The sequence below is a fragment of the Diadema antillarum genome, unplaced genomic scaffold (assembly GCF_040938485.1).
Source record: "Diadema antillarum isolate AM-2024a unplaced genomic scaffold, OU_Dant_1.0 scf00000028, whole genome shotgun sequence".
NCBI lineage: Eukaryota > Metazoa > Echinodermata > Echinoidea > Diadematoida > Diadematidae > Diadema > Diadema antillarum.
The window spans coordinates 1,915,493-1,938,199 of record NW_027270917.1 but is presented as its reverse complement, the minus strand read 5'-3'; the positions used below and the strand labels follow the sequence as shown (position 1 = coordinate 1,938,199).

Here is a 22,707-nt window from a genome sequence, read left to right as displayed (position 1 = left end):
TAATGATAATAACCAATATCTATATAGTGCCTTTTGTGTACAGACTCAAAGCGCTTAAACAATTTCAACAAAATGCAAGATATCGACAATATTTACAAGACAAAACAAATTAACAGTGACCTTAAACCTGTTAGATCACCAGCAGTTCAATTTAGTACAAACTATCATTGAGGTCTAAAGTTTGGAGCAAATAAGTTTCCAACATTTTTTCATTGATCTCTGTTAACTGCTGATTGGATATTTGGGGAGAGACTATTCCAGGATTGTGGTGCTGCAATACTGAATCTGCCTATTATATACTGAATACTGCAATAGTCACATTCTGTCACTACTAGCCATCATGAGTGCGTACGGGACTTTTTAAGAGTCTTCAGAAACTAGCGAGTCTTCAGAAACTAGCGAGTTTTGTCAGTGGACACCAGAATGGCCAAACGTGAGGGCGATGTCCAGCTAGTCAATTTGTCAACATTTCCTCATGCTTCTTTGAGCTCGAAACCCGGGTTGTCCGTCCCAGGGGTGTCGGACATCGGATGACCGGTATTCCCGTTGCTCTCGTAGTTCATCTTTGGTTCGACATCATCGACTGCCACGGCGGCTTCTTCCTGCTTCTCGTCCTCTTCTGGCGCCATCATCTTCTCGCAGCAACTACGACACATGAGGTACCTGAATGATTGAATGTTTATTAATTGATTAATCAGTAAATTGATTAAATAATGTATTTATGTATTTATTTATATCCTTATTTATTCATTTATTCGCTTATTTATTTATTTCCGTTCTATTTCAACAGGGCAGTCCTTACAGTTACAAAATTGCTCTACCGAGGGGCCCTGCAAGAAAAAATAAAAAATTGCACAAACATATATTCAATTACACAAAACTGCAATCAAAGCAAAAGTACACAATATAAACCTGACAACAAAAATAGAGAATATGTAACATTCAAGATTATATACATTCAAACTTACACCCCTTAAAAAAAAACAGAAAGAGAGAGAAAAAAAATACAAATGCGACAACAAAACTAATGGGGTGCCAGTTCCTGTTGTCATAGAAATAAACATATTGCACTCTGTTTAGCCTAAAAACTCACCATCAGGTTAAAAAAAAACCAAAGTGTTGTTGATTTTGATTGTAGAAATGAAGAAACTTTAACAGTCACACGATCGAGCATCATGATAAATCTCGCCATGGCTGACGCAGTGATATCAAGTTTGCGATCGACCATTTTCTTTTATTTTTCCTAGAGTGGTCTCATCCTAAAACAAACTAAAAAAAGTAAAACTCTAACGATTATGCTAAGCTTGCTCGAATGTATTCTAATTTAAAGCTTGTATATACCTAATTCAAAGTTTATATATCCGAGTGTATTCTAATTTGATGCTTGTGTATGTTACACATGCAAATATGATATGTCGCATTATAATATGTTTTATACTGAAAGGATGTGTCAGAGAGAGGGAGAGAGAGAAAGAGAGATCTATTGTTAATGATAGCAGAGCACATGTAAAAATAGATAAATGAGCTTCGTCTTATTGTGACTTCGAAAAGAGATGACAAAAAATACAGGAAGAGCTGCAATGCAGGTCTCGATATCTCTGCCATGAAGCAAACTCCCTGACGTCATACCTGAAACATGAATAGAGGATGGATGCCAGAGTGCCTTCGATGAGCGTTACCAGGACAACGGTGAGCTGGACGCGTGCAATCAGGTCGGCCTCGGGTTGCGGGTAGAATAGCGCCACGATGGTGCGGCCGAGAAGGGCGTTTTGCACACCGGTCTCCAGAGCGATGGTGATTGAGGTGCGCACGTTTCGGCCGAAGATCCGCGCGAAGGCAAGCCCGAAGAAGGCACCACAGGCAGGCGTGATGATGCTCGCTATCCAGTTCTACAAAAAGATAAAAAGATGATTTAGCAACCTCCGGGTATTCGCACGCTTCTTAGTCTGCTCAATAGCTGTCTCATTTGCATATTTTTGCATATTCAAACTTGCATGTCATATTTTTCTATTGTTTCACTCTCTAGGGGTGGATAGGAATAGGAGAGGATATGATATATTTGAAGATGGCTTAATGAGCCTGATAACAGTCGGCATTTAAGCCACAATAAATGTAGGGCTTTTAGTTTACAAGAGCTGCTGTTGCCCTTATATTTGCCGTTTCAACGTTGCATACATCAGGTAAGTAGAAAAAAAAAACCAGTTGGGTTTGATCTATAGGTATATAATGATTCATTACGAAAAACATAGAAAAGTAAGATGAATAAATTCACAAATATGTAGACGAAAGAATAAAAATGCCCGCAATCTCTATGATCTCACTCATGGTGGCAACGCAGTGCTTCTTCGGTTCTGAAAACATTGATATATTTTTAACATCATTGCAATCTTTTTAGATAGCCGTGATAACTATGAAAGATTTGGCAGCGGGCCATGCAGTAAGACTTGAGTATTTAGATCGACCTACCCTGAGAGGAGAGGTTGTGTAGGCGTAGAGATCGGCCGGGATGCCGAGCGAGAGACCGACTATGATGAGGAGGGCTGACACCGGTTTGATCACCTTGGCGCAAAATTTCTTGAACCTTTATGAACAAATAGAGATGAGTAGACATTAAAGATGATGGAAAAATAAAGGACATCAAGTTGCAAACTTTATATTTACCATGCATAATGATAGGACGTCACTGTATACAACTTTAACCAAATGTGTAACTAAAGTGATTTCTTTCATTTGTGTGGGGTTGTTGTTCTAATTGGTGTTTTGCTTTTACTTGGCCTGTTTTAAGCGTAGCAGCTAGGAAATTACATGCTGGTGTCAGAGGAAAAGAATGTAAGTCGTGTCGTCTCATCGATGAAATGGGATAAGGTAAAAATTACAAGATACCATCTACAATAGCGGGAACCTGGCTTCATCCAAAAAGGGGGCCTATCAACATCGTGCATATTTCTGAGAGTAGAAGATTATAACTGCTCTCATACATCTCAAGTCTTGTAGACCTATCTAGTGGTGTATCTCGACGGTGCTATTGATTATAAAAATTATCACCTAACTCTTGAGATTCATCATACTATATCTTAATTAACGGCTTTCATCGCTACGTTATTAATGTCCAATACTAATATGCGATGGCACGTTTTACCTGTTGTATGTACTTTACGCTTTGTCTATTACGAAATCTAGGAGGCATACAGAAATGAAGATATAAATGCATTCTCGCAAGCTAATCACTGAGTGCTTAGTTTATTAGTGGTGTTTGGACTTGCTTTGGAAACTTGTAGGATAAGGCGATGCCAATGAACACGGGTAGCACAAGGATAACGAGCTGCTGGACGAGTTCGACGTATGGCGTGCTCAGCCGAGAGTCTCCCCGCGTGAACGGCGTCGAGTAGATAAAGAGGTTCAGCGGCATCATTCCCAGGGCGATGATGGAGGAGAAGAAGGTCATCGTCACACTTAGTACGAAATCGACGTCGAGGAGGACGCTGAAGATGTTGCTGAGCCAGCCGCCTGGGCAGGTGCCGACGAGAACGATGCCGATAGCCGCCGTCGGCTCATCTATAGGGAAAGGAAAATATTTGCTTGTAATCTCTTGACAGTTTATTTTCATAATAGAAGTGACCATTGTTAGGTTCATTTAATGTCGGAAGGTAAAGATAATCATTATGTTTCTCTAAAGTAAAAAAAAAGGCTAGAAGTCGAAGGTTTTCTAATCTCAGACATATGAAAATGGATTCATTAATTAAAGAATATATTTCAATATATTCTTGTTTCCAAAGATTTTTGGGAATGACATACTAAAAGACAGAAAGGATGAAGGTGTTACCTGTGACAAGGATGGCAATAGCGTAGGTCATAGCTGGCATGATGATGAACTGACAGAATATGCCAATGAGGACGCCCCATGGACGCCGGACCTTCTCCCAAATCGCTTTGAGGTCCATACTGCCGCCCATAGAGATGTAGCTGATAACTACCCAAGCGAGGATCACCCAGATATAGACCACCTGAATGAGGCGAGGCACGCGCCTGACCCCAATTGTCTGAGATCCGACGGAGAGGGCGTCCTGGCCGCCCTCGGTCGTGAACAGAATTTCCAGATCACCAATGTCAATAAACTTCCCCGCGATGGTTACACTAATGTTGCGCGGATAGATGTCCCCCGTCGTAAGGTTTTCGCTGAAGTCGGTGTCCACCAGATCGAAGTTCCGCGGCTTTTCTGAACGCATGGTCAAAATTCCGTTTTCCGTGACTTCTGTGACAAACAAGGTCACGTTGGCTTCGGAGCCCTCGTACACATAGACGGTATCCTCGGCGTAGGTGATGTTGACGGAGGTTGACGTGCCGCATTGACCGCTGACAGTCGAAAATAGGACCATCAGCGATGTCAGGATGACGACTGTCCTCATCACACCTTGGGAAGCCATATTTCTGCACAAGTTACAAAAATATATTTCATCAGGTAGCAAACATTAACAAATGATTGTTATATAATTGTATAACGCATCAAGTACTACGAAGAATGTCAAAATGTTATGACTTTCCAGACTGAAATTTTAAAAATGTTGTCATTTCATGTAAGACACATTATTAATGATGAGAATGTTTAAACAGTCTCTGCTTGTCGTGCGTCCGAGCCCAGCTGAATAAGTGACGGCAAAAGCTTAACAGTCTAAGATCAATTGCACAGTCATGTGTCCTTGTTATATTTTCCGTGCTTCCAACTGGATGCTGGATGCTTGTAAACTCAGCATGGCATTTGTGTTATAGGCAGAAAGGTGTCATTGCATTCGGGGATTTCCCACATTCTTGTTTGACACTCTCCTGTCATATGAACTAAGCTGCTTTCGTTCCACCTACCATGAAGAAAGTGAGGATATGTGATAGACCGACCATAGGTAACGAAAATCTCTGCCAAGTATTTATCACGGCCTACATTGTATAGGTTTTTCTGCATGAACTCTTCACAGTGATTACAAATAATTTAAAGCTTCAGCGAATTTAGAATTGATAAGTAGATAACGAGTTCGCGTGTACTTTTTAGGGGGTTGGGGATGATTCTAATAAGTAATTGACAAAGGTCCAAACCTTAAGCAATCAATTGCCTTTGTAAGAAACTAATGGGCTTCTGATCAGTAACAGTATAGGTGTAGAAAAGTACTATGTATGATACCGCCGTTTAGTTTTGTCTGCCATGGTCAACGGTAATATTATCGCATACACATTGCAAGCTTTATTCGGCTGATGAGCATATACATGTATAAACGCTGTGACTGCCAAATTTTGCATTTGTTTGAGGTGCAGTTTGAACCTGTCTGGTCCGTGCCCAACAGCCGGAGGGAAAGGACGATGCAGGGACCCACTCATTGCGCCTACATCTTGAGGGTCAATGGAGACGATGTGAAGCACGAAGCTTTAACATATTTTAGTTGAACATCGTGTGATCTGGAGCTTGCTTAAAATAATATCTGACTTATTCCAGTTAAAACAAAAAAGAAATGATCCTAAATGAGACTTTTTGATGGTTGAAAATCCATTGTGGTTATCATTTGTAAGACCTGAAAAAAAAAAACTCGTCATCCTTACCCGTGTAAGTATGACAAAGAACCCCTGAGGCCTCACGCCTTATGCATAAGTGTTGAGGTTCGAAGCATTTAAGAAAGTCTTAATGACCTGCAATATTCGTTTTTCATACGCAGCCTTATGAGTACTATCGACACGAGACAATTTCGGTAGTCGACAAGGTAGCAATGAATTCCTTCATCGTAGTGATGTATTGATGGTTAAATGAATCTGGAAAACCTCTCCACGGAAAATTCAAAGTTCAATAAAGTTTGAAAACGTGCCTTTTATGAAAAGCCATTCCGACTGCCCAATCCATCATATACATTGTAGGCTTACATATATGAACACACACACACACACACACACACACACACACACACACACACACACACACACACACACACATATATATATATATATATATATATATATATATATATATGTATATATGTATGATCAAATAGATTATTGTCTGGTAGTTTTGTCAAAAAATTAACCAAAATTTGTTGTACATATAACTTTATTACAACTTGCTCACTATTTTTAAATAAGTCTGTCATTACCTGTCATGTGTCCAGAATAGGACCATGGACCTTGCATATTATGTTTACATGTTCTTTGTTTTTTTTATGAATAAAGACGTGATTAAAACAAATATATATATATATATATATATATATATATATATATATATATGTGTGTGTGTGTGTGTGTGTGTGTGTGTGTGTGTGTGTGTGTGTGTGTGTCTGTGTGTCTGTGTGTGTGTCTGTGTGTGGGGTGTATTATGTAGGCTCCATTTGTAACACATGGGTACCATTTGCATGATGTCCGTGTACAAAATACATTGTCATGCACGAAAGATGCGCCGTCGTGGTAAGACCCCGTGAATCACGTCTGTCCTGTGAGCTACGATGGCTCCCACTGAGGGCAACTCATTATCTTGTGAGAAAGTATCGGCAAATAGGCGAAAGGTGTTAGCCAGCTTATGACGGACTATGTAAATTTGCACAAAGACATGTATTTGTTTACTCTGTCTTTATTCATGAGGACAGATTCGTCTGCCGTCGGTTCGATGCGGTCTAGACTCTAGGAGATCATAATGTTGATTCTCATTTTCAAATGTAATCAAAGACGCTGTGAACATGTCAAACACGCCCTGTTTGATTTTTTCCATGCATTACGTAATCATGTTTGGCACATTCGTTATTTTCAAGGTGTCTTGCGTCATATCTAATTTTGGTCGCAAGGACTGCATGTTCTAAATTAATTCCAGCATCAAAACGATGATCACACGTTTTGCCGATGTGCTATTTCAGGATATTGTGTCAACAATTGTGATCGACAGTAGGGTTATGAAAGTCGGCCCTTTCAATAGTCGGCTTTTAGTATAACGTCAACGTCATAATATGTTATTTCCCAATGATTGATTTAAGGATAGACGATTTCAGCAAAACAGATGAAGTATAGGCCTACTTAAAAATGTGTTGCTTATCAAATTAAAAACAAGCAATTCATTCTAATGTTTGCTTGTAATTTAGGAAGACGGTATCTACCCCATCTCCCGCCTTCCCCCTACCCCACCCCCCGCTAAATTAGTGCATCATTATTATCACGTAATTTTCGGCGTCTGCGTCAAATATTGACTTACTCAGTTTTTGTAAACAGTCATGCGCTGTATGAGCAAAAGTTATTCTAGTGTCTGATGTGTTCATCAGTAATTAGCCTATGACCTCGCAAGATTTTTTTTTCACTCAGACACAGACAAACACAAACACACACACACAAATTAGCATACTATTGTCTTGTTCAAGACTGTCTCCGTTGTCAATTTTAAGCGTGTTTTAGATTATTCATAATCATCACGCTCCCTATTTTCATTCGAAGCATTTTGATCTAGAATTTTTCATGACGTACGCAAACTCTTTTCTCTCATTGTAATCTCACTGTCATGCACTGAGCAAGACCCTCCGATCAGGAATGATTGGTTATAGCTTTGGTTTGGTTTTGGTTCAGTTTGGTATAATTTCATTTTTATCTTTCACGTTCCGTAACAAATAGAGAGAGAATAATCCATAACCAAAGTGAAGCAGACGATACAAAACAATACAGGAATTGCCACTTTCGTAACATCGGTTGCCATGGTGACCACAGTCCAAAATCACAAGGGAACTTCCACATTACAGCGAAGGGAGAGAAAAATTATTCAAATAACCGCCACCATAAAACAGATTCTAACTAAAGGATGGTGGTCCCATAATACAAAGAAAATATATATCGGCTTAGAAATCATGCTACACACAAAAATGCTTTATTTCTGTATACATAATGTTATCTTAACATACATATCGTCAAATAAAGTAAATTTTGGCTGACGATTGATGATTGTACTACTTGTGCACAGACTATACAACGTCGATGTGACTTTTATTGTGTTTCCTAGAACTTACTATAGTAAAATAACTCCCCAAGTTTGACTTGACTATGAATAACCAAAGTAGATCAGCTACACAGTATGCTATCTTTGCAGAGTCATAAAAATCTGTCAATCTGAATGAAAGTTATAAACTTTCTAAAGGTTTCCAAGTTGTCATGGAGCAGTGAGATTGATCGCAATCTCAAATGTGAAATAAATGAGATGATTTCATCATCGCCTCTTAACTATCTCATTTTTTTCTTTGAGAAGGTGGTGTTGAAAACGGTGCTTTTTCTCAATAAGTAATGGACTGCTCTTATGTAATTTAACGGAAAGTGATTGAATTCATCGCTCATAATTACATTTAATTTAATGATGGTTTGTGTGTGGGAAAATATATAGATTATACCATTGTATCATTAATCATACAAATGCCATTGCGACAAATGATAATGTTTCATTAAAACATAAAAAGTTCATAAAATTGAAAAAGTAATAAAAATATTACCTTTTCTTGATTTCATGTTATCTATTGACATGGTTCTATTATTTATTGAGATTACATCAGTAATTCGTATTCTAAATCATCGGCGTAACTGGAATATGCTTGTAATGTGCCGGTCATCATGTTTGAGAATGAGCGACAATCTTAAACATTCTGATAAAGTAGTAGTGCACAAAAATTTGTACGACAGAATAGAATTATATTCATAAGTTAAACCTTTAATGGTCACAAAAGGAAAGATTTATATATACATTGCTAGGTACTATATTTCCAAGTTTTATATGTACAGTATCTGTTGGCGAAGCTGCATTGAATTAGAGAGTTAAAGATGAGAATTATGGTTGACAATAAAGGATGTCTGACAGATCAGTTACCTTCAGTGATAGTATGCTCACTTAGTTCAATCCTCTGATAGACAAATTATTTATGGTCTTATGAAGAATAGTCAGAATTAACAGATTACATAAAAATCATCATCTCACTTGTCTACCATTGACCTGTTAACATGTACACAGAGTTTGATGATAAAATTTCCTTTATTTTTACTTACAATAATAAGAATAAATTGCAGCTTTTGGATTGAATTATTGTAGGCTGGTGATGATCTCGCAAAAACTTCATGTTAGGGAGAAATGGAACTTTTTAGCTTCCCCTCCATTTTCAACAGTTCTTTAATAAATATCATGCATTGTTATGCATTTATATCATTGTTTCGAGCAATGTAGAATCCGTACATTGCTTCGTTTTGTTTTGTTTTGTTTTGATTTGTTTTGTTTTGTTTTTGTGTGGGGGGGGGCATGGTATGTTTTGTACACGTTTCTTTGTTGGCATTGAAAACAAATGAAGTGAAATGAAATGAAATGAAACACAGCTGCTTTATCATCATTTGCCAAAAATCCAAAAGAATGGTTGTGCTTGAGACAAATAATACCATTCGAATGAGATGTGCATTCATGTAAACTTGTACAATTCCATATACCTTTCTTATCGCAAGTCTGGTTTAGATGAAGCCTCACGCTGCGTAAAGATACCATATGCTATTCTATTTAGTTAAGCGAAACCAAACGTTATGTAAAATATTTAATTCTCTTTGATTCGGATATGCTGACCGTCCAACTCATTGTCACACAGCTCACTGTGACTTGACAACCAATCACGACTTTGTTATCATAACCCATAAAGAAGTACAGCTGTATTCTCTGACTGAGACTGCCTATTACTGTCTCGTAGACTCAGTATACAAGAAATATTTGTTGAGTATTCGTCCTGAAAAAAAAAAATAATGTAAGTCACTGTTTGCGAAGTAGAAGTATCAGCATAAATACCAACACCAGTGACAGTGAACTGCTTCTTTAGTAAAACGTACGCGGTAATCTACACATTTCACGTGAGGGCATGTACAAAATATCAATAGAGCCATATGAACTTCACACCTAATTATCCAGTTATAGATTTGAAATATATCGTGACCAAACAAAATTACTTGATGAGTAATCATATAAAAAATTATCAGAGATATATTCACAGTACTTAGGTGAAAGGAAAAAGAAAAAATGGTTAAGTTATACATGCTACTTTTTCAAAACTCGTGAGCAAGCGAATGGTGAGAGTATACAAAGCACGCAGGTTGTACTAAATATCAGATGTATATGAACCAAATGACATCAGACTCATTTCTTTGTCTAAAAGTTTTATCTTCCGAAAGCATGGCATAGATCTCACATTTAAATGGATTTATCTTGCTTTAAACCTGCTACAAACGAATGACGAGATGAGACAATGAAAAAGACATGCACACTAAACGCGCATCATCTGCAGAAACACGGCTATATTGATGATATCAGCTGCAAAGGAGATTGGAGTTTCTCAATTATGTTGGTTCAAAGAGTCATTAGTGTAAAGGCGTAAGCTCCACACTGTCATGCTCATGTATACGTCCTCATAAATAAACCTGCCTCGCAGCTGGGTTTCTAACATCGACACCGTCTGGTCTTCCCAAGGAGTCAAAAGTACCAATAGACGACTGACTTGATCGCATCTGTCTTACAATGTCAGATCGTCGTATGTTGGATCTACCCGAGTCGGCAACGAAACCGTAATTGACCAACGAAACATCCCGGTTAGACCGTCGCACCTCTTCGAAATCGACCTGCGTAGACTTCGAAAACATTCCCTTCGGCGGAGCTCCTTTTTTTCTCTGAGATTTAGTCTGAAGTTTCGCCGGACCTATTCCCTGGATCCTGGCCGACAAACTGGTGATGGCGCCTCCTGAAGATTCAGTAGTAGCCTCGACTCCATTGACGGCTACGTCTTTGCCGTTTTCTTCGTGTTCGGGCAATTCGTATCGACCAGGATATCGCTTCATGATGACATAGATGCCGGTCATGGTGAGTAGAAAAACAAATGTCATAACGACGAATAATACCGGGACCCTAGTCATAAGGTCGGCTTCGGGTTGCGGAAGCGACAGAGCAATGACAGAGGTTGCCAGGAGGGCGTTCTGAGCACCTGTTTCTATGCAGATTGTGATGGCGGAGTGGTTTGAGAGACAAGTCATTTTTGAAACAAGCAGACCGAGGACAGCTCCGATTACTGGCAGAAGGATGGCGCAAAGATAGACTTCGACCGGAGATGCGAATGCGTAGTAGTTTGCCCACAAACCTGCAGCAAAACCAAGAACGATGAGAATGAAAGCCAAGGGTTTGAGCAGGCGACGGAACCACTTTGCAGCCTTAGGGTAACGATGGGCGACGTAAGTGCCGATTGAGAGTGGAGCGACCAGGGTGATGAGCTGAAGGAAAATCTGGAGGAAAGGTATACGGATGCTGCTATTACCGCTGGTGTAAGGTCTGGCGTAGATGAAAAGATTTAGTGGCATGAGTCCTAGGGCGATCACGGTGGAGCAAAAAGTCATCGTCAGACTCAATATGAGATCGCAGTCGAGAAGGAGCGTGAAGACATTACTTAACCATCCTCCGGGACATGAACCCACGATAATCAATGCCACAGCCGTAGGGGCGTCGAGTCTCAAGGCCCTGGCCAAGAGAGCCGCACAGCCGGGCATGATGATGAACTGGCAAAGGGCTCCGATAGCGACGCCAAATGGTCTTTTTAGCTTTCCCCGTATCAGGTTCCATTCCAGCTTCACGCCCATGGTAACATAGCTTACCATAAGCCAGATCAACAGCACGTATGTAAAGATGGTGTTTATGGGGCCGGCATTTCGCTTCACTTTCACGACGAAGGGCTGAATATCGAATCTTGGATCGATCAAGCCAGTGCTCCCACGTACTGTAAATTGAATGGCATCGATACCAAGGGAAATTCCCCGAACGGGAATCGCTATAGTCTGCAAAGCCACCACATCTAGTTCGAAAACATCCTGATCCAAGGTAAATATACGTGTATTACTGCTGGAAACTTCAACAGTTAGCGGCTGCGTCACTCCTGTCAGATTCACCTGCAATGTGTCGACTTTTCCATTTGAAATCAACAAGAAGTCTTTTGGCAGAGTTGTGTAGTTAAATTCGGCAGAACTGACCCCCGCTAGCACAAGAAGCATTATCGTACCAAGATTTACCTGCATCGAATTCATGATGTTTGGATGATTGCGTCCATCAACAGCTAGGTAGATTGTCATTAAAATAGGAAACAGACGACATCAAAGACTTGTCTCGTCCGACAATACTAAAAAAGTCGTTTCCTATCAAATGAATGATTGATTATGACGCAGACAAAGTCCTGTCATTCATGCTTCACTGCTGTAGCTCTCCTTCGTTCGGTCCAGTAATCTCCAAGTAGAAGACAATATAAGTACACAGTTGTTATTTTTTCGATGAATCAAATTGTGCTTCAATCTTTCTCCATGCATCAATCAGTAACATCTACCATGCGCAGGTCCTCTGAATCCTGTCGAGCAATACTCATTTAAGCGCCTGTGAGAAGCTACGATGCGAAGATAGTCTACAGTTTTATTAACTCTTCCTGTGCCAATGGGAAACGTACACAAATTTCACACACATCCTTGTGGACTGGAAATGAATGAAAGAGTGTTAACTGTTCCTTTGCGTGATATCCAGGATAACATTTACCAGGTCACAATAAATTCTATATCCACGCGTGCGAAAAACTCTGGTAATCAGAAAAAGTATAACAACTAAGCCACAGTCGAGTACGTTGCACACCTGTTTGCCACCTATAGGTCATCATATTCGTCGTATAGCATGTATTTATCCAGTGTCTGCTTCGTGCACGTGTATATTTTAGTCCTATACGACGATGACTGAAAATGTACCACACAAAACGCAAGGCTGAGGATGGTTACACACGGTGCAAATCCTCACTGAAGTATCTCGGATCGATAACTGCTGAAACTCGTAGGTTTTAGAGCCAGTGAAAGAGGCAGTTTTCATCGGGTGAATCCCTCCAAACGAACTCTTAACCACCGTTCAGAAGCAGGATATGCTACGCTCATAGTGCGGTGGGATGTAGGTATTTGGGCTGTTCCATTGGCGGCTTAGCCCCACGGAATGCTATTGTGAAAATGTGCTTGCCGTAGAAAGGGAGAAGGAAATAGAAGCAATAATACATGCCTCTTGATGTTTTGTTCAAAAAGGGCTGACGATTTTTTTTTCTCTGAAATCCTCGAACCGTGTCTCGGACTCTTACTGTTTTTGTTTGTTGTTGTTTTCTGGGCTCGCCGGAAGATTGTAGCATCAAGGCTGGCATCTTACCAAGGCACTATATCGCAGACCGCATATCATTCTTAAACGGACAAATTGTCAGTAACTATATGATATAGAGTTAGCGTCGTCCCCCAGAATTTATATTACCCATGCATAACTTCTGGGAAATATAAGGCACTCATAAGAACGAAAGTCGCATTTTGCATCTTATTCACTTTTTGTTAAAATTCATCAATATAATCAAAAAGTGTCAATTGGGGCTATTTTTTCAGTTTTCCAAGTTTCATTGCGGAAGAACAAACATTCCTGATGATTCGCAAATTCCGACACGAACAGAGTAAAGAAAGAATTTCACAATGACATTCAATGAATGGGAAGGGATATCATGAGTATTCATCGTGTATTAAAAAGAGAAATAAAAGGTTCAGCCCACCGTCAATTGTGTTGAATGTATCAAAATACGCCAATTTCTCATTCGTAGCAAAATTAGTTGAGATCTGTTACACCGTGATTGGCTCGTTCCAGTAGTACGCGGTACGTTGCAGGTGGTGAAACATATTCTTTCCTTTTTTAAGGGAATTGAAAGAGAAATTAATAAACACTAAAAACATGCTTACACATAAATAAACAAACACACGCACACAGACGCACATGTTATATACACATAAAAACAAACCTTCACAGGACAGGAGGCAAACCTTATGATAAACCTTTCAGCATTTTCAGCGGACCCCTCCCATGCACATACGCACACACATACACACCTGAATATACACGGAAAAAAATAGATTTATACTTGAAGGTTTACTTAAAAGGCATCTTAATTAATACAACTCGAGGAAAGGAAAGGGGTCATTTCCGTGGACCAGCATAAGAGTATACATCAGAATCGATTCAAGGTGGTTTTAGGATAAATCATTGAATAGAAATTCTTTGAATTCATATTCAAATATAATAAAGAAGTTGAATAGCATTAGATCGATTAATAGAAAGAAAAGAAAGATAATTTAAACGACGATGTAATTACTAGCATCAATAGTGATCGAGTGCCAATATGTGGATATAAGGAATTGTATTCACGGCGGAAAACCAAGAATCTATATCGAGCGTTTTTGTGTCATTTGATTCGGCATTAAAATCTGTTCCTATACTATGATTCTTCGAAAGGAATTCATGACTGTAAACGAAGGATGATAGTTCCACGCTGTCTTTCCTTCGAGGATATTATTATAGGGAGTATCAAAACGATGGAAAAGTTTATTGCAAGAAATAATTGTAATCTGCAAGCGTGTATCAGAGAAAGTGGGTTTTGCTCAGACACTTGTTTTTTGAAATGTTACTTTGTTATGATTGTTTCTTGACACCTCAGTTCATTGAATGCACATGACAGTTCATTAAGATTCAATGTTACAAAGTGCTTCTTTGTTGAAATATTACAGTTATGTATTTGTGTTGATGAATATTGTATATATGGCATAGAGGAAAATAGATCCCAGTGGGCGAAAAAACAAACAACAGAGAATGCAAATGCCATGAAAACAGTCGACTAAGCCTACAGGAGATTGGAACAGTGGTGTATCTGAAATTATGCAGCCAGTACAGTTCTTGAACTGTTGTTATAATTATACGCATACACCGATGGAAAGGATATGTTACAATTTGGTAGTGGAATGGAAATAAAGTGTAAAAAGAGAAAGTATAGACAAGCAGAAATGAATATAGCACTGGCAAAATCAGTCAATCAAGGGGACATTACGTTACAGCAGACCTTGAGGAGGCGTACAGAGTTGAGTACAAGAAAGTATTACTTGTGCAAGGTAATTCAGGCATTCACAAGGGCACAATGGCTTCTGTATTATTACGTCATCAGTACAGCTCTATTGTGCCTTTTTCCTTCATTGTGACCTATTAGAACGCGTACAGGGGAGAGAATGAAGGTGAACAATCGTCACTGATGAATGGCAACCCACACGAGTTGGACAAAAGCGGTTAGTCTGAAATCCGTTGGAAATACTGAAATGTGTCATATGGGTTGATGCGCTCTACCCTAATCCATGAGGGACCACTTGGAATAAAACAAGCTCAGAATTCATTCAAATGATGATGAAAAGAAAGAAAGAAGATTGAGAGGGCGTTAAAGTATATAACCACAACTAGTTTTTATCAACTTACCGAGTTTGGTTGTCCATTGTTTACATCTTTGAAAGCGCTCGCTCTTCTTTTTAGTTATTCGCGGCTTCGCCGAGACTGAATTTGACGCTTTCTCGCGAAGTCGTTATAGTTATACAGCCCCCTCTCTCTATGCGATTTTATTACTCTTTTATGTTAAGAAATGGTGAAATGATTCACGATTGCCAATTGGACGCAAAATAAGTAGGTTTTTGTGAGGACAAACACGAGGAAATCAAAGTGCCCTACTGAACTTTCCAAATTTCACTGTTATACATGCTGTGTGCAATGAGCATGTTGAGCCAAGAACAAAACTTTTATATCAAACCTTAGTGACGAAAATGATATGTAAGATGATATATTTCATTAACTCTTTTTCATCATGCATGGGTGTTGGTTGCCGTCAGAAAAAAACCCCACATTTTTCAGTCTTTCATTTTTAAGATAGGTATACGGTACAGCTTGATGATAGACAAGCTCAAAGTCTCTGCCGAGGAACCTTAATTGACAGTTCATGTTTATGAATTTGTATCACTGATCATTAGCTGTTTGTATTGATTCTGTTGACTGAAACCTTTAATTTTACAAATCTTTATCTAATGCAGCAACCAAATCGAATGATTTCAGTAGGAATCTCAATTTAAAGTTTTCAATTGATCTTAAAAGCTGCGTTCAGATGCTACCTACGCCATCCTGGAATTTGCGTGTGGTAGCTACTACGTGAAGATGGCATAGAATGAGAGGCAATTAATGAATCACCAATAGAATGAACGACATTTCATGCGAGCGCACTTCAGCTAAAAGTTCTACACTGGACCACCTACAGTAATACAATTTAAAGCATTTTGTAAAGAAGTCAAATGTGAATCCATGTGACGATTGATTTGAGTGGAACCCTTTTCGTGTGTGCGCGCTTGTGTGGATGTAGGCCTATATGCGCGTGCGTAGTTTTTTCAGCTTATCAGTCGTTACCCACTGAATAGGATTAAGGTACGCAATAACATGATATTTTGAAGAACTGTTGTTCCTAGAATGCATGACACTAGCGACTATAACACATGGAGTCTCGTACATGTATTTCTAATGGCGTCGGACGGTCGAGGAACAAGAACAAGACGGGTCAGATAGGGTATCTTTCGTAAAGAGTAATACATAATTGATACTGGGTGTGCTTCATATTTATTACTGCACAGATGACATGTATCACTGTTTTACACGAATGTATGTTGGTCGTTGCCGTTCTGAGATAAATTGGCAGGGTACTCGGACGTAAATATATCATTGTGCCCGACATACCTGTTTATCTTATTTACCTGCTCACCGGGGAAAAAATAAGTGAATGAATGAATCTTGAATTCTTTCTGCAAGATGTTTGCATCATGTTTTGATTGAATATATTTTGTTGGATATATCTATAGATATATCTCTCCCTTAACGGTATGCAATTCTCAATATTCTCAATTTTCATCCCTCTGCGCCGCATAGGTCATTAGATTGATGGTGCATTGCAAGTGTTGTATTCATTGTTATTATTATTATTGTTGTTGTTGTTGAAAAGAGGGTTTCAAAACTCTGGTAAACGCGCAAACAAAACTCTCAAACCAAGCAGTTCAGAGCATAAAATCGATTCGTCATGAATTAGACTTTTGAAATAAGATAAGAGAAAGAAGGGCCGTAAATAAACAAAGACTGAAGACTGGAGATCTTAAGTGTTTTTCCCTTAAGACAATTATGTTCGCTTGATGCGCTGTTTGTTATTATGTGTAAAATTGCTCATATACAATACATTACTATAAGAGGTGACTGCGAATGCACTCTATGCCATATTATGCGACTCTACTTCTGCCATGTCTTTTGAAGTTCTCATGAACTTTGGAACCTTTGTCAGGAGCCGAAAACGTATACAGAGAATGGCTTTCTATTCATGGCATGTGTTATTCACCTCGCAGTTTTTTGCTCCCAAAAATGTCTACAGAAGCGTCACATCAGACCAAGATAAACTCCTAAACCAACAACAAAAATGAAGGCATACTTGATGTTAAATATTTTCTTTATACACTCCTGATGTTAATGATGTCGGCCTTGATAAATGACCAAGAGCAACTATTATGTTCTATGACCTGTCTATAATCATTGCCTTCAAAAATATCGTACAGCTTAAATTACATTCGGAAGGACACTGCGTGCAAAAAAAAAAAAAAAATCAGATTTAATGTTGAATGTGACGACTCAACGGCGAGGGCCATTTCGATGAAATTCATCGGCAAGAATCGTTAATTACGCTATTGAAAACGCCCATAATGCAGTTACATAAAGTATTATATTTCTTGAATTCTTCTGCTGCCGCGCAAGGAACTTTGATAGATCAAGATCTTTAGAGCTATATCTTGTACGATAAACAGACGTGAATTCATTTCGTCAGCCGTGAACAAAGTTATTTTTCACCTCAATTATTGAAAGACTTTGTTCACTTAATAATTGTCCACACCGTTCAAATTTTGCTCGCAAATTTAAGAGATATGAATAGGATCGAGGGCCATGTTTCTATCTCAGATCTGGTACGCATTTAGACGCTATATAAATTTGAACTAAAATCGTTATCATAAACATCGTGGTAACAATTACATTTTGTACTGCAATACATTATTTTTACCCGGCATTCTTTGTTTTCAAATTGTGAGAGATTCTTTTTACGACGGGTCGTTGTCAGACATTACGAAAAGTATAAGGGAAATGTGTGAGGATTATTATGTGAACAAAACCAAAACAAACCAACAGTTGACGCATCAGTTAAAGACTTCCATTTTTGTTGTTCCTTTTTTTCCTCTTTTTGTTAGGGGGGGGGGGGGAGGGTGGGGGGGAGGCTCATGTTTGAAAGGCAGAAAGCTATTATGCCAGTAGATATGGAGGAGAATATTCGAAATGTTGAAATGTATGATTGTGAAAGACAAACATACCGGCTGATCAATGCATATATACATCATGTGTATAACAATGGAAAAAAGGGAAGATATTGATTCACGACAAACTCACCCACTTTGACTAGTTTGTCCTCTGTTCCTCTATTTCTTCCAACCTGGAGGTCGAGGTCCTAACTCTCAGATCCCGCCTGTGCACACCTGAGGATAGAATGTGTCTCTCGATAGCCCTGTGGCATCGGGCTTTTTAAACTTTAAACTGGTCTGCGCACCACTTACGGAGGTGCTCATGTGGAAACATCCGCCTTGAATCATCGAGCGCGCAACCACTTTAAATAATATGAAACAGAAAGAAAAAAGCGGGCCAGTTAATGAGATGAGAAGTTATTGGCTGGTTGAAAGCTATAAAACGAACTTCCCATTCTATACACACCTTATACACCACGCACCGTGGGTGTCCCTGTAATAAATAGCACTTGCAATCGAAGGCTGCACACGTAATACTATTTAGAGGTGTGCGCTGTATTCTGTGAATAAACATGGCACAACAATGGAGGATGAGAAAGGAAGATCACAGTTTGCGTTTGAAAGCCCCGCGATGTTTGCTAAGAGTGTCAAGAAAGTGACGAGATGGCACAGAGAGCCACAGGCTGGGAATGAGAGATGAAGAGGAATGGAGGGATGGAAAGAAAGAGGGGCAGGGAGGGAAAGAATGAGTGAAGAAGGGAGGTAAACTTGTGTCTTTATGAACTCAACTATCAATAGGGAAAATGGGATAGAATTTTTTTTTTGTTCTTTTTTGTGAGTACATTTGCGTCTGTATTTTCCAGCAGACGACATAAATATGTCTTTGTATAATTGTCTACCTATACATTCAAACGAACCCTCTTTTGAGGAATGAAACCCAAAGATTTGATCCCGGGGATTTGAGTCTTTGTGAACTCTTCAACTACCGATGGTGGCAATGCGATAAAACATTTTTTTTTTCGTTTTTGTGAGTACATTTGCGTCTGTATTTTCCAGCAGACGACATAAACATGTCTTAGTATAATTGTCTACCTATACATTCAAACGAACCCTCTTTTGAGGAATGAAACCCAAAGATTTGATCCCGAAGTATTTGAGTGTCTGTGAACTCTTCAACCATCAACGGTAAAAATGCGATAGAACATTTTTTTTCCTTTTTTTGTGAGTACATTTGCGTGTGTATTTTCCAGCAGACGACATAAATATGTCTTTGTATAATTGTCTACCTATACATTCAAACGAACCCTCTTATGAGGAATGAAACCCAAAGAATTGATCTAGGGATTTCAGTCTTTGTGAGCTCTTCAACTATCAATGGTGACAATGCGACAGAACATTTCTTTTTCTTTTTCTTTTTGTGTGAGTACATTCGCGTCTTTATTTTCCAGCATAGGACTTGTCTTTGTATATATGTCTATACGTATGCATTCAAACGAGCGTTCTTGTGAGGAATAAAACACAAAAATTTGATACATTATCGTGGTTGATATACCATGTATACCTTTGTCTTTCCATGCTGGAATGCTACCAACAGTGCGCTGCTGGGTTCCTCCTCACACGACCTTCAACAAGACAATCGTTCATGTATATAAGCACATTAGAAAAAACAAAACAAAAAGAAATGAATTACCTTTTGAATTTTAGAATCGTTTCCAGAAAATTGAGTAGACAGTCCTTATTGATTAAATACATGTGACATATCATATTACGTTCATTTGTGTGTATGTGTGTGTGTGTGTGTGTGTGTGATTTCATTCAGGGAAGACGACCTTTGCCAGGAGAATGTTTTACTAGCAAAATTGTTTTTGTCAGCAGCATGCATGCGAAAAAAATTAAGGTCTGGAGTAAAGAAATTTCTTAATGAAAAGAGAGGGAGAGTTAAACTCCAAGAAAATCCACGAAAATTTGGACGGGAGTTCTTAGTTGAGGCAATTACTCAAAATGATAAGGTATGTAGATTATCATGCCATCTCTTGTGGATTGAAAGTCTGCACCATCTTTATTGAACACACACACACACACATGTTTCTAATGATATTCTTTATTTGAATTTCATTCAATATCAGGTCCATGTTAACAACGAAATTAATATGAACAAAAACAAAACAAGCAGCTGTATTCTTCTCTCTTGTGCTGCTAAAAAAGAAGAACTTGCAATTTCCCTGTATATTTGTTGGTATTTTTTTCATTTCTTTCTCTATGTTTCGGTCATCTGTTGTACCCGTGCTCCTCATCTCAATCTGTAGCGCGAATTTAAGAATTGGGACCTACGCTCCACAAGCTTGTTTTTTAGTGGGTTCCTTATATTTCTTTAGTATTCATTCCCATATTCTAACTTTTATGAATCGACCATTATGTGTTATATGTTTACAGTGTCTCCTAGCTGGGTATCATGTATTATTAAATGTTGTTACATTTGCTGTATTTTTTATAATTCATTGAGAAATATGAAAATAAATAGAATGAAATGAGTAAATAATTTTTCCAGCATACAGTACAATATATTTTTTTTTCACAGATCATACCATGTTTATGTAAGAAAAATGACATGAAATTCTGCATATCTCTCAGAAAAAGCTATCTTGATTAACCTTATTAAGCCAAAATCCTTTTTTGCCTTTTTACACACACACACACACACACACACACACACACAAACACACACAAACACAAAATCAGCACGACAGCAAGCCACAGGTAAATGGTCTGATTATGCTTGAAGAAATTATTTAACATTGATTATTGCCGTGTTCAGTGTCGTGCTGCATATAGCTAAGAGAGTGAATGGCGATTCATTGGAGGTTCACAATATTACAGTTACCATATATATATATATATATATATATATATATATATATATATTTCTTATATGTATTCTCTTTTTACAGGTTGGCTGAATGCATTGTGCGATCATTCAATCTTGAATTCCTTTCTGACGTGACCCTGAGTTGACATTCTTGGGAGGTATCTTACACAAAACGCTTCACCCCGAAGATTGGTATAGGGGCATAAGATACCATGAATTCGCGCAGAGATGCGGGAGAATTTAATTGCTGAATCAGGGCCCTCTTAAATATCTACAGAAAACCATTCATTCTTTTCAACATATCGCTATCGGAGGCACACAAGCGACCAGTGCGCTAACAAAGGACAAAAAACACACAAATAAACAAGTTTTGCCAGTTTTGGCTCGGTGCCAGTTATTGAGAATCCACTGGGGGTGAGGATTGGTCGAACGTTAGCTTTTTAGACTTTGTGCCATAGGTTCACACCCTTCCGATTCTTGGCTTAACGACATCATACGTTTAATAGCTAGGAATATCCCTGGGTGAACTTTACCCCCGCCAGTGTACTGTTATTGCCTCGTGAGTGTAGTGAGGATCACACTTTCCACCGCCCTCCCAAAGACCGCTCTGCACATCATTGGTCAATACCTCGAAACCAACAGGACACCAGTTAATTCGAACAGCTTAAACATTTCGATGTTATCACGCTTGCACCACAAATTGTTATGCTTGTTTACCGTTTCATCATGGCTATACTATACACAGTCTCTGTTGCCACTCAATACATCGTGCACAACAACACTTCAGAAAACTCGGCATGTTCAAGTTCAAGTTGATTTATTTCATTTCCAACAAACAAATAATTACAGAAATACAATGAAACGCTCGTATACACAGACGTCAGGAAATCAGTACCACAATGCGATGAAAAGGATAACGTTGTAAAAGAGATACAGGTAAATTATCAACAGAGATACAAATAACTGTTACGTCACTGTGGTAAATACATAAACAATATCGCTGGAAATGGAGGGAACTGCTAAAAAGCAGAGCTTGTAGAATGCAGTCCCCTCATGGAGAAAAAAAAAAATGTGCCGACTTTGATGGAATGGCTCTGCGGGCTATCGCATAAGGTTGAACAAACGCCGCTTCTGAATACGTTAAACAAGCAAGCAAACAAACAAACACACACACACAAACACACAAACACACACACGCATACACACACACACACACACACACACACACACAAACACACACACACATCAAAGAAAAATAAATATCAGAGCTCGCCACTAACACTTTTCCCAAATCTTTGAATTTGAAATTCTGGTGGTCTGAAATGAAATAAGAAAATTCATTTAAATTACATTTTAGAGTACATATATAAACACACACGCACACACATAAATATATATATATATATATATATATATATATATATATATATATATATGTATGTGTATGTGTGTATATATTTATCAAGATTGAGGATCAAAGAAATCGGACAAAATTTTGTCCAATTTATATATATTTATAGATATTGTCATATATATACATACATATATATACATATATATATATATATATATATATATATATATATATATATATATTTCAAAACAGTAGTGATTAAGGAAAG

General features: G+C 38.5%; 2 protein-coding genes across 2 annotated transcripts; both read right to left on the bottom strand.

Moving 5' to 3' along the window:
* Positions 1-473: 473 nt before the first annotated feature.
* Positions 474-4,406, bottom strand: LOC139735787 (sodium-dependent organic anion transporter-like). Its single transcript, XM_071646541.1, has 5 exons — positions 3,824-4,406; positions 3,264-3,555; positions 2,467-2,581; positions 1,630-1,889; positions 474-663 (listed from the first exon to the last, which is right to left on the bottom strand). Exons 1-5 carry the CDS (start codon positions 4,404-4,406, stop codon positions 474-476), a joined length of 1,440 nt encoding a protein of 479 aa, XP_071502642.1.
* Positions 4,407-10,419: 6,013 nt separating this feature from the next.
* On the bottom strand, positions 10,420-12,066 carry LOC139735776 (ileal sodium/bile acid cotransporter-like). Its single transcript, XM_071646530.1, has one exon. The coding sequence runs from the start codon at positions 12,064-12,066 to the stop codon at positions 10,420-10,422; it is 1,647 nt and encodes a 548-aa protein (XP_071502631.1).
* Positions 12,067-22,707: the final 10,641 nt, after the last annotated feature.